General features: G+C 37.0%; 2 protein-coding genes across 2 annotated transcripts; one reads left to right on the top strand and one right to left on the bottom strand.

The window, feature by feature from the left end:
* Positions 1 to 4,127: 4,127 nt before the first annotated feature.
* LOC147288576 (tubulin alpha chain-like) lies at positions 4,128 to 6,019 on the top strand. Its single transcript, XM_086239364.1, has 4 exons — positions 4,128 to 4,305; positions 4,395 to 4,629; positions 4,745 to 5,115; positions 5,217 to 6,019. The coding sequence occupies exons 1-4, from the start codon at positions 4,213 to 4,215 to the stop codon at positions 5,868 to 5,870; spliced, it is 1,353 nt and encodes a 450-aa protein (XP_086095490.1). The 5' UTR covers positions 4,128 to 4,212; the 3' UTR covers positions 5,871 to 6,019.
* A 2,149-nt stretch (positions 6,020 to 8,168) lies between these two features.
* LOC147288575 (26S proteasome regulatory subunit 10B homolog A) lies at positions 8,169 to 11,453 on the bottom strand. Its single transcript, XM_086239366.1, has 10 exons — positions 11,229 to 11,453; positions 10,802 to 10,921; positions 10,494 to 10,630; positions 10,250 to 10,411; positions 10,026 to 10,112; positions 9,794 to 9,880; positions 9,572 to 9,709; positions 9,249 to 9,440; positions 9,068 to 9,166; positions 8,169 to 8,549 (listed from the first exon to the last, which is right to left on the bottom strand). The coding sequence occupies exons 1-10, from the start codon at positions 11,329 to 11,331 to the stop codon at positions 8,475 to 8,477; spliced, it is 1,200 nt and encodes a 399-aa protein (XP_086095492.1). The 5' UTR covers positions 11,332 to 11,453; the 3' UTR covers positions 8,169 to 8,474.
* Between the last annotated feature and the right edge of the window lie 1,873 nt (positions 11,454 to 13,326).

Here is a 13,326-nt window from a genome sequence, read left to right as displayed (position 1 = left end):
CGAACGTGTGGATCTCTCTCAGCCACTCAATCACATGCAGGTAACTTACTCTCCACACCTTCCCTTGTCTATATAAACCAACTTATATGCACAAAGCCAGGATCCCATCCATCCAGTCATCACAAAGCAAACACTTGCACAAACTTTGGCTTACCAAAAACACACTTGGACTTGCTGAGAATAAACCCAGAACATTTGCCTTGTTCTTCCCATTCTCCCAAGTTCATCACATGTTCTTCCTCACTTCCATTCAAACACCATCAAACACACATCACTGACTTCATCATCGGAGCGTGTTTGGCTGGTACCACACCGGTCCATCTCCTTTGATCTTGTGTTTGTCTACAGGAAGATCTCAATCAACATCCACGTCATCATCCGACAAGGCTTCTGATCAGCCAAGTCACCACCCCTAAGTTGTTGTAACTTTCTTACGGAAATTTGCATCAACAAGGAGCTTCAAATAAGATTATAAGAATATCCTTATTTTTTAAAAAGTAATCGTTACTTGAAGTTTTCTCCTTTTATCAAATCATAGAATGGGTTTGTTTAATTAAAACATCATTATCATTGTTATAGTCTTATAGATTGGTAAGAAATACATTTTCCTCCATATCTGTTATTTGAAACTTACATTCTTATAGCTTTTCTTTAGAGTTTAGACGTACCAACAATTTTCCTTTACTGTTCAAACAATCCTCTTCACTTCCTACAAATTATTTTTTCTTTTGGACTAAGTTGTATGAGTTTCTCTCAAATTTCACATTTATATAAAAACTTAAAGTTGTTTTAGTTGTTTTGCTCTTTCTTCTGTTAATTTTCTCGGTTGTATTGTTTGTTTTAGCCCCTGTGGCTTTAATAAATTTTACCCATTGGCCCAAAAAAAAAAAAGTTGAAACAATATTTTTGGAAGAAAATCATGCATTGATATTTTTTCTTTATCATTTTGAACTCATGGTCAAGACCCAGGATTCAAATTGGGGACAGACCCTTGAAAGGCAAGTCATCACTAGGGGCATGTCCCCTTAGGACAAAGGCAATGTGCCAGTTATGAATGCTCAAAAAAGAGTCTCCCTTAATGCCCCGCATCTATGCTCTATAATACATCTTAAAGCAAATCATGATTTGGTGCTCTAAAAACAGCTTGGTCAGCATCTTTTGTCTGCTCCAGTAAGGTACAATGAACTAGTTGCCATGTTACATTAGGGGTAGGTGAGGTGGCAAATTCAAGCGAACCTTCGTTTCCACATGAGCCATCAGCTTCTTCTTTAACCGATCTCCCATTACATCAAAGTAGCATCACGTAGTATCAATGTCACAATTAATTGAATTTCTGAGCTTCATTTGATGTGTCTAAGAATAAGCCTCCGACAAAATTCTTCTAATGGTGATGCTCTGAGTCACATCCAAGATGCAATCTTCCAAAAATGAACCCAAAATTCATGCTGCAATTTGGGCTTAGTCTTTCCAAGATTTGGGTGTCCACGTATATGGGCTCGACCCAATTACCTAAATCTTAGTATCTTACCAAGTTCGAATTGGACAAGACAGCAATAATAAAATGTCAAAGTTTACACAACTAGGAATTTGAATATCTTGTGAGGGAGAAGATGACAAAAATTCTCTGCTTAAAAGATGTTGCTCTGGTTTTAAGTTTTTAACACAGCCATAACAAGCTTTCGTAAAATTTCACGCATGCATGAGTAACAAGGTCAAATTGTTGAACAATGAATGATGAACCAAATAAGCTAATGATAAGTACTTGATTGATCATATATATTACGATTTTAACTACAACTTAGGATATAAGTATACAAGCTGTCAAATCGGCATAAAATATTGGCGTGTAAATTAATAAGCATTAATTACCTACCAATTTAGGATCTTGACGAACAAGTGATGACAAACCAGTACAATTTACAATTCAGAATATGAAAAAATTTCAACCTTGTAATCATATTATAAACTGATAGGCAATACAAAGAGACAATGGTTATTTAATTGTTCAAAGACCATAATTTGGAGCTTGTGACTGGCATCTTCTTGGAAGCTGCATGTTAGCAAACCATTATGATAACTCAGTTTAAAAACTAAACAATGATGGAACATATGTTGTTCCATAACATCGTATTTTCTTCATAATCTTGATGTTATCATAAGTGTGACAGCAGCCAGCCTGTGATATGAAGCCGACGTACTAACCTTAATCTAATTACCCAATAAGCTTTTTAAAATGTTGATGAGTAAATATAATATAAACGAGAATATGCTTAAGTGTTTCATCAAAGTACAGAGAGAAATAGGGTCGGCTCCAAAAAAGTATAATCAAAGTTTTGGGTAATATGTTAATGGAAGCAGCTATATAAAAATAAAACATAGCCCAATTAGTGTTTTTAAGCCGAAAAGGATTTATCTATAAGTTGAAGTGGCTTTGGTCAAATTGTAGCTCCTTTTGGGGACAATAGATCCGTTTTGGTGAACTAATCTTGTCCTAGTTTATGTTTAGCGAACACTGTGTGTGGTATGCAGGCATGTGATATGCTTCTTAAAGTAAGGGTTTAATTCATATTCTGTAGTTTATAGTCTTTGAAATTATTTAAATTTATTTTTTTTGGGCCAAGCATGCAAAAGTTGAAGCTAATAGGACCACAATCTGGAGGCAAGGACCACGGCCGCACAGAGTTTCCTTAATTAATTTTATAAGTGTTGAACATGGTTAAACATGAAGAGATTGATTTTCGATAAATTAAAAATGGGTTAATTAATTTGCATGACCCGGTAAATGAATTTGTTATTGTATATCATTCTTGTTTTGAAGGCACCTTTTATGTTGAAAACTCAAAAGCTATGTTAATATATAAATCATGACAGCAGTGTTGAAGATTTAATAATGGTATGAACTCCTGAATATCATGGAAAAAGAAGTGAAGTGGTCCATTCATTGTGCAACTCCTACACAACCAAAATCTCATCTGCACCACACTTTGGGGACCCTCAACTTGTCACAGTCTTAATTATTCTCCTCTTGTAATTTTCATTAATAGTTCCCAATACAAGATTAGTGACATTTAGAGATGTTGACGTCTTATTGCAGATGATCACGGGTGGTCTTCTTGAGTCTAGACTCATGAGATTGACAAGTCAATCGAACAGTCCAACTCAGGCTCTGTTTGGACTCTAAGAAACTTTAACTGCTCAGATATTCCAGTCAACTGTGAGTTAGTGACCATGAATTGGGCTATAGATTTATGGTCTTGGGCCTGTGTCAAGACCATATGTTAGACACTCACACTCATAGAGTCACAGCTGGTAGCAGAATCAGTGAATCACACAAGCATGGATTCAAAGTTTCAAACTTTATGAAAAGTATGTAAGCATGGTTTATGCTCCAGGATGTCTGTAAAGTAATGCAAACTGTTTAGGAGTATACAATGCATGTGTATATCATAGCTTGTAATGGACCCAGTAACAAAAAGAGAATGAATCAATGGAATCTAATAATGTTTACTTACTTTTCACAAAGTGCTTATGATTGTTCGTTGTGGGTATGAGTGTAACCTTCGAGAGACCTTTACATTTGTAAAATTTCTATGTTCCTATCTTAATGATGCTCTCTGGCATGTGTATGAGTGTATCATAGTTCAAGTCCATAATCAGTCTTGGTATTAGGAGAGAATCCAAGGAAAAGCAAGCTACAAGTAGCTTAGTGAAGCTGAAATCTTATGCTATGACATGGGTTTGGGTTCTGTCTTTAAAATATTAAAGCCTAAAATGTGTACACTCTCAAGTCTCAACCAATTACAAATATAAATGATTTATTCCTTGTGAAAGAAACTTTCCAAATCCATCATTATGGGCCAGAAGGCCAGGTTGATGATAATGGTATGGGCCACAAGGCAACAACCCGAAGTACTAGGTGAGTCCAGCCCACTAGAACTAGTTGATTCTGGCGCTTCACAATTCAAATTTCAAATTCATATCCAAAATTAGATCGACAACGGTCAGAAGGAGTGGACCCCACCAGCTTTATGTTATTTTTTTCAAAATTTGAAAACAACCCGAAATCCATATCTCTTTATATAGTCTGAAACAAAGCTCCCCCGTTTCACAATTCAAATCCCCAAATCTGAAAACCCTCGGTTGCTCTGTTTAGCCCAGACGTCTTTGTATACGTCTTTGGGTCATCCTCTCCCAACAAACAAGTAAGAGAAAATGAGAGAGTGCATCTCAATCCACATTGGTCAGGCTGGAATCCAAGTGGGTAACGCCTGCTGGGAGCTTTACTGCCTCGAACATGGCATTCAGGTCGGTCTTCTTCTTCTTCATCTTCTTCTTTTTTTCTGGGTTTCTTTATCTCTTTCTTTTTGCTCATGTATTTTGGGTTTCTTTTGCAGCCTGATGGACAAATGCCAAGTGACAAAACTGTAGGAGGTGGAGACGATGCCTTCAACACTTTCTTCAGTGAAACCGGAGCCGGAAAGCACGTTCCCCGTGCTGTGTTCCTGGATCTTGAACCCACCGTCATCGATGAGGTGAGGACCGGAACTTACCGTCAACTCTTCCATCCAGAGCAACTCATCAGCGGCAAAGAAGACGCCGCCAATAACTTCGCCAGAGGCCACTACACAAGTAAGAATCTCCACCCCAACCCCAACCCCATTTTCAATTTTGCAATTTCAAGAGATTATAACTAATAAATGTATGTAAACTCGAAATTTATGGTGTCCTTGAGTTGTTTGAACAGTTGGGAAGGAGATTGTGGATCTGTGCCTTGACCGCATCAGAAAGCTTGCGGATAACTGTACTGGGCTTCAAGGGTTTCTGGTGTTTCACGCTGTTGGAGGTGGAACTGGCTCTGGTCTTGGATCTCTGCTCTTGGAGAGGCTGTCTGTAGATTATGGAAAGAAATCAAAGCTGGGTTTCACAGTTTACCCATCCCCTCAGGTCTCAACCTCTGTTGTTGAACCTTATAACAGCGTCTTGTCCACTCACTCCCTCTTGGAGCACACTGATGTGTCTGTGCTTCTTGACAATGAAGCCATCTATGATATCTGCCGCAAATCGCTTGACATTGAGAGACCCACTTACACCAACCTCAACAGGCTCGTTTCTCAGGTATAAAATTTGACATTGTTGGTGTGGATTGAAACTGATTGATTATTATTATGCATTTCAATTGCGAATGTGAATGAGGAATTGGGTTTTGTGGTACACAGGTTATTTCCTCACTCACTGCTTCTCTGCGTTTTGATGGGGCGCTCAATGTGGATGTGACAGAGTTCCAGACCAATTTGGTCCCATACCCAAGAATCCATTTCATGCTTTCCTCCTATGCCCCTGTGATCTCCGCCGAGAAGGCCTACCACGAGCAGCTGTCGGTGGCTGAAATCACAAACACGGCCTTCGAGCCGGCTTCCATGATGGCCAAGTGTGATCCAAGACATGGGAAGTACATGGCCTGCTGTTTGATGTACAGGGGAGATGTGGTTCCAAAGGATGTGAATGCGGCTGTGGCCACAATCAAGACCAAGAGGACCATTCAGTTTGTGGACTGGTGCCCAACTGGGTTCAAGTGCGGAATCAACTACCAGCCTCCCACTGTGGTTCCTGGTGGTGACTTGGCCAAGGTTCAGAGGGCTGTGTGCATGATTTCAAACTCTACCAGTGTTGCAGAGGTGTTCTCGAGGATTGACCACAAGTTTGATCTCATGTATGCTAAGCGTGCGTTTGTGCATTGGTATGTTGGTGAGGGTATGGAGGAAGGAGAGTTTTCAGAAGCTAGGGAGGACTTGGCTGCTCTTGAGAAGGACTATGAGGAAGTTGGGGCAGAGTCTGCTGAAGGTGAAGATGATGAGGGTGATGAGTATTAGAATTAAAAATTCCTGATCTTTAAAGCTGTTATTGGGTTCTGCCAATGGACTCATTGGTTTGTAACATCGTTTACTATCTGCCATCTTGTTTTCCTTATTTGTTTGTTAACTTCGGATTAATGGATTAATGGTTGCTTTCTTTGTTATAATTTGGTCTTGATCTGATGTATGGCATAATTCTTCAAGCAGCATTCTGGGCATTTTTCTTTTCCAGGAAAAGGGGTGAAATGATTTACTCACATCATCTCATGTATTTTTTTGCTAAACTGTACAGCAACGTTTGCATATCAAACGACTACACTTTTCCTCCTACGGAATCAAAACAGAAAAAGTGAACCAACAAAGATCCAAGTGATTTCTAACTGTCTGCTCGGAATTTCCATCTTCTTAAATCAGTGCAGATTAATTTTAGGATACGGGCCGGCCAATTAGTGTGGGCTCCAAAATGAAATATTTGAGGGCCCAAAAATCGAAATCCTTGTAATTTGACAGTGGAGTCCACAGTGGTGAAAAGATACAGGTAAAAAATTTCTTTTTAAAAGGAGTAAAAAAAGCCTAAAGAGGAACTTCCGTGTGAATGTGAGAGGCCAAAAGGAGGGAAACGAGTATAGAATACAAACAAAGAAGCTAAGGGTGCGTTTGGTAACGTTTTACAAAACGGTTTTTCATTTTACAAATTCAAAAAATGACAAAAATGTATTTGGTTGCCGTATTGAGAAAACAGTTTTTGAAAAATACAAAATAGAATTTCTAGTTTACAGTGTAAATTCAGAAAACGACTAAATGATGTTTTCAGTGAATTTAGAAAACATAGATAACACAGATACAAATAAAAAAAAAAAAACATGTGATATGCACCTCCTCCCCACCTAGCCAGATCCACCACCGGCGGCAACCCTACCCCCCGCGCTGCCCACCTCACCCATCTCTCTTCATCTCTCCTCTATTTCTTTTTTTCTTTTTTTCTCTCTCTCTCTTCCCATCTCTCAAAATATATACTTTGTAATCCCTCTATAGTTTCCAATTCCCGCTTCAATAAATGGATCAAAACTCTCCGTAACATCCATGACAGAAAGCTCACGAACCTTAACAACTTTTACATAGAGAAAATACATATGTTCAACTAGATCATAGGTGCTTGCAGTGTTGTCTCCATTAATAATACGGCCACTAACAACTCTTCCACCTCCAAGGTAGTCGCGCCGCCCGAGGTGGGTTGGATTTTATAAAACTTCTCTTCTTTTTAATTATATATTTTATGAAATTGATTAATAATAATTTATAATTAATATCTTTTGTGAATATAATTATTTGGTTGTAATAATTGGTTAATATCAAATGTGTTTTCATTATTTTTGTTTTATATAATTGCTTTTTAATTACTCTACCAGACGCCTTCTCATATTTTGAGAATGCAAAATTTAATTTGTCATTTTCATTTTACAATACAGTTTTTAGAAAATTGTTCTGTAAAACGTTACCAGACGGGCCCTAATAACTTGGAAATTTCTATTCTGTTTTCCTTTTCCCTTCTCGTAAAATAAACAAGAAAATTGATGAGGCCGTTTGGATAGTGAGAAAATTATCAGGAATGAACAAAGATAATTGGAAATTCTCCAAACAGAAAAGGTTGGATATTCTAGCTCACATCCAACTTTCATCCAAAAATATAAGAAATTTACACCATCCTTGGATCAGGTTAGAGGATTTAGCAAAATAATCATTTATTTCCAAAACGATTCAAGAAAGAACACCAGAAGAGGGTGTGACAATGCGAGTGCCTTTGAGGTCAGATTCATCGGTTCTGAAGATCAATTAGTTGATGTCTTCACTAAATCATTTTCTTCAGCTCAACAAGTGGTCCATGTCAGCTGTTGAGTCGCCAGGGAGTTGGATGAGCTGTAGTGCCGTAGGTCACACTTTTTAAGAAGTCGGTTTCATTCAGTTAAGCTTGATTAAGCTATGACTTTGATTTGTAAACTAATATCCAAAATTACATAAAAATACTAAGTAAAACATAGATAAAACATATTAACATACTTATGGTTAACACATAATCTAACAACATTTTAAAAGAAAACACATCCAACAAATAAATAACAGCCTAAAAGTTTTTGTATAACCTAAAGAAAACAAATTTCATAAAATAAAATAAAAACACTAACCCGACCCATTAATATTAAAGCGTGTTATCATCATGTCAACCTGTTATGGACCCAACCCGATAAAACTAACCAATAATTTCGTGCATGTTATCATGCCGTAGTGGTCTCTATAGCAGTACTAAGCAACAAACAATTGACTGTTCAATCATATTACTAAAAATAAATAGACTATTAAATGTTGAATGTTGGACTAAGCAACAAACAATTGAATGTTGGACAATCATAATACTAAAAACACAAAAGACTCAAACGATTAAATGCTGCTTACAATTTTTTTCAGAACACAATTCATAAAGTGGTTATTGTGGTAAAACACATTTCTGGAAGATATATTGCAGTTTACCACCATCCACAACTCACTAAATAAAACAGTCCAACAGACAGCACATGATTGGAGTTTAACTCGTTAACAACTCTTTGGGTGGGTTCACACTCAGCTTCATTCCTTCCCAAAATCGGTATTGTAGTGAGCACTAGATTCAAGTTTCTTGGCTTCATTCAATTTCCGTACAGCCTGAAAAAAGACAGTATTAGAATCAAGATATATACAACTGATTAAGTGATTATACACATGTATATCAATGAAGCAAGACAAATGTCACTAAGCATCAAATTTTATGCTACAGAAATATATTTGACACCAATTTGAATTAAGATAAACATGTGGCTTCTTGTAGCACAGTATATTTTCTCTCCCTTTGACAAGAGATCTTGGGTTCGTCAACTCTTAATAGAGCAGGTAGTCGAACCCTATAGGTGATGAAACAAAGGGCAAAAGGGAACTGTTGTGTAAGTTTGTAACCCAGCCATTGGCCCCTGAAGGGACATCATTGACCCTATCAAATTCTCTTTTAACTTCTACATTTTTTGTGAGATCTAAAATAATCATTTTTCTCAAATTAATAAAAAACTAAAGTTAAATCATATAAGTGTATCCAGATGCTTTCTTCAGGTCCATGGTTAAGCAGCTCCAACACAGATTGTATTGTGGCCCAGAACAACATGATAGCAGTACTGTATTTTACATGTTACCTTCATGAAATCTTCATGGATGACATAATCCCGTTCAGCACGAATCGCAGACATCCCAGCTTCAGTGCAAACATTCCGGAGATCAGCCCCATTAAAGCCCTGAAACGAAGACAGTGCATCAAAACATTCAGGTAAAGGATGCAAATAATTCTTTTGATACAGACAACCATATCATGCTTACCTCAGCAAGCTTCACAACTGCCTCATAATCAATTTCCCCATGTTTGGCTATCCCTGCAGCATGGATTTTAAGAATTTCCATTCTTGACTGTTCATTAGGCAATGGAATCTCTATCTTTCGGTCTAGTCGCCCAGGGCGGAGAAGTGCGGGATCTAGAACATCAGGCCTATTGGTTGCCATGATCATTTTCACCTAAGAAACCAAATTAATCAACTTCCATTACCAAAACATGCAAAGATATGACCAAATAAATGAGTTTACGTCTGTTTTGTTATGATCAAACCAAAGATCAAGCTTGATATAAATGAAGACAACAGATATACCTTCCCAAGCTGATCAAATCCATCTAATTGGTTAAGCAACTCCATAAGCGTTCGCTGAATTTCACGGTCAGCACTGGTCCCTTCACTGAAACGCCGTCCACCAATAGCATCGATCTCATCCATAAAAATGATACAAGGCTAGACAAGAAGTTAACAAAATAAGGTAAGGTTTTAAACAGTAATATAGAATGTGAAATTGTCCAATAAAATTCTAGTTCCAACCTGGTGATCACGAGCGTAACCAAACATTTCCCTTATCAATCTCGCACTTTCACCAATATATTTATCAATAATGGCACTTGATACAACCTAATTTCATGAATAAAAGTATCAAATATCAAGATGATGAGTAGACACAGATAAAAAAGAGTATAGTCCTATTAAAAAAATTATCATTATGTGCAACAGGAAAACTTAAAACTTGATACATAATCTACAACAAAGAATAACTAACCTTGAGAAAGTTGGCATCTATGTTGCTGGCAATTGCTCTGGCTAGCAATGTCTTCCCAGTTCCTGGAGGTCCATAGAGAAGAACGCCCTGAAACAATTAAAATAAAATAAGGAAAGAAAAGTACTTCACGAAATTTCTACGTTTCTCGGTTGCTAATTTAAGCAAGATCACATCAATGAAAATGCCACTAAGTTATGAAAATCACCAACAAATGTCAAAATTACCTTAGGAGGTTTGATCCCCACTCTAACGAAGAGCTCAGGGTTCATTAAAGGCAGTTCTATTGATTCCCTAAGCTCTCGAATCTGATCTGATAGCCCTCCCACAGCAGAGTAGCTAACATTACCTGGATCTTCATGAAGCATATTATATACCACTGGATCAACCTGCAAATCATAACATACAAGAATGTCGATGGTAGGCAAGCAAATTCTCAAATTACATCACAATTAAGGAGAAGATAAACACCTCTCTTGGAAGAGCCCTCATGATAGTCAAAGTAGTCATATCCAAAACAACCCGGGTGCCCGCTGTTAGTTTTTCTTTGTCAACTTTACTACGACAGCCAACCACATACCTAGGGCCGCTACTTGCTTTCACTATCACTGAAGAAATAATAGCAAAGACCATTACTTTCGCACTTGTCAAACACAAAGAAGTCCTAACAAAACTATACTCACTAAAAGTTAACAACTTTACTAACAAGAATTATGCTTTAAACAAAGAAAGGATAACAAGCATAGCATAGAGTTTGAAAAAGACAATAATTTACTTACAGCGTTCATTATCGAGCGGCCTGAGAACTTCGCCAATAATCTGTCCAACACTTTGAAGGGACTTCAAATCATCTTCAGTTTTACCAAACTCCTTCTTCGCCCCCCGCAAGTTTTCTCGCACTGCATACAATCCCATTGCAACAAAATCAATTCTGACCCAAACAAATTCTTCAAAGTTTCTAAGTTTCTAAATTTCTAAATTCCTTGCAATAAATACTATACGCATAACCCAATACAAACCGCCCCAGGAACTAAATCGAGTGTATTTGAAAACTAGGGAGCAAAATCAGAATCAAATCGCTCAATTGAAAATCGGAATTGAAACCCTAGAAAATCGAACACACTAAAGTTCACTAATTTGGACAATCTTTTTTTTTTGTTAATTGAAAAAGAGGGGTTAGGGTTTGGGTGTGGCTGTGAATCTGACCTGCGCGTACTCGGGAGTCGAGTTCCTTGTGCTGGAGTAACCTTTTGCGGTAATCGGCAATCGCCGTGCGACGTCGTACGGCGTCCTCTGCCTCGGTCGTCATCGGACGGCTATTGGAAAAGTGATGAGTGAAAGCGACGGTCGGCTATGGTGGTTCTGAGAAGCAAGAAAAATCTGAGCTGCCAAATTCCTTTTATGCCTGGTTCTGTATTGTCGAGCAAGCAAGCATTCACTTTACCCTTTTTTGTTTTACTGATTTACTTTACTCAAGAGTCAAGACCCACAAAAAAAAATAAAAACATAAAATAATATAGAAAAAAGAAAATAATGAGGCGAGCTAGTGAGAATTCCGAGAAATTGAGTATGCGTTTTGTTCAATTAAGCGGTCTATAATCTATTTATAGGGTTAAAGTTTACTTGAAGGTTAAACCAAGTTTTCCTATTTTACATAGGGGTCCGTTTAATTGTTGTGTTCCATGTTTATGCTTCAAAAAAGAAGCTGGATTGGAAAACTCATAATCCAGTATAATCCTAGATATGCTATTTAAGGATAACTTATATAATAATTGATACTATAGTCTAAACATATAAAGAAATTTAGGTAACGATTTCAAAATTAATGGACAATCGAAGCAGTAACACAAAACTTTTATAAATCACTATGCAACGTTATACTTTTTCAATGTGGAATATTATTCTTTATTCTCACAACATATATCTTTCATCGCTCACAATACATCATGCCCAAAAGGTGAGAATAACTTATCAAACGGGGATGCATAATTATGATTCATTTACATTTACATCTAAGTGAATAAAGGACTCGACGAATAGAAACATAGTACAACATATGTGTATATACACGAAAACATCATGTAAACCATCAAGAACCATTTGAATAATTCCATTTCCACTCTTTGATCTGATTTCAGACAACGATAGTCATCTCTGACCATTCCTTGTCTCTAAGTCTCACTCTTCTCACTCTCTTTCTCTCTCTCTCTCTCTCACTAACTTTCTTTTAATTTCAAATAATGTTATTTGCACACCTCATTTTCTCTCACTACACATCCTTCCAACTTTTCGAAATTTCTAATTTCTCAAAATTCACCCCTCACATTATCAAAATACTCATATTTCATTTCTCTCACCAAATATCTCACTACACACCCACCAAACACTTCCAAACACTGCACACCGTACCCCACCCCCAACACTTTCAAACACCACACACCCCACCCTCTCAACACATGCCTTGCTAGTATTTTGTCACAGTTTACACACGCCTTAAATTTTTTTGATTCCAATGTAAATCTAAGACTTTTCTATCTAATTTCAATTATTTAATCCATCCCAACACCTTTTTTTCTTTTTAAATGATTTAGACTGTGGGTGTTTAAGGTTTAAGATTGAAATTTCGTGTTGGGGGGTGAACATGTTCGCAGATCATCCAGCATTGGTCTGCTGAAATTTTTATAACTATTTTGAATGAATCGTGACTAGAAATGAAAGAACACGAATTTAAAAAAAAAACTCAAAAATGTACTATCATATCTCATCTAAACACGAATAAGAGATGAGTGGAGTTTTTATTCATGAAAACTAATATACTTTTCTACAATATTATTACCGATATAGAATAAAGAGAGAAGGTTTAGAGTTTAGTACGTGGATGAACGAATAAGTTAATTCACAAATTAAGTGAAGGGGTGTGTAGTGAGAGAAAATTGGGTGTGCAAATTAAATAGTACCACTCTTAATTTGCCACTGCTTTGGACCATCAAGTTCATTGCCAACCCTCTTCCGTTATCCTTTCACTTAATTTTCTCTCTTCCTCTCTTCCTCTCACATCATATACTTCTTATATATTTTTAACAAACAAAAGAGAACTATGTGCCATTTTACAAGATTCATCTCTCACAGAATATATCATCTCTATGGAGTAGAGCTGCCCTATCAAAATAATGGGCTTCATTTAGTCATTTACTAGGATTGTATCAGCCTTCCTGATCTGGTGTAATATATCTGGTGTCTTCCTTTGCAAATGCAGAATGAAATAACATATGCAGCCCTCATCAATAGACAAAGAATATTGCTA

This window comes from Dryas octopetala, chromosome 4, assembly GCF_963921425.1.
Source record: "Dryas octopetala chromosome 4, drDryOcto1.1, whole genome shotgun sequence".
In the NCBI taxonomy this organism is placed as follows: Eukaryota; Viridiplantae; Streptophyta; class Magnoliopsida; order Rosales; family Rosaceae; genus Dryas; species Dryas octopetala.
This window is presented reverse-complemented; position numbering and strand designations above follow the sequence as displayed.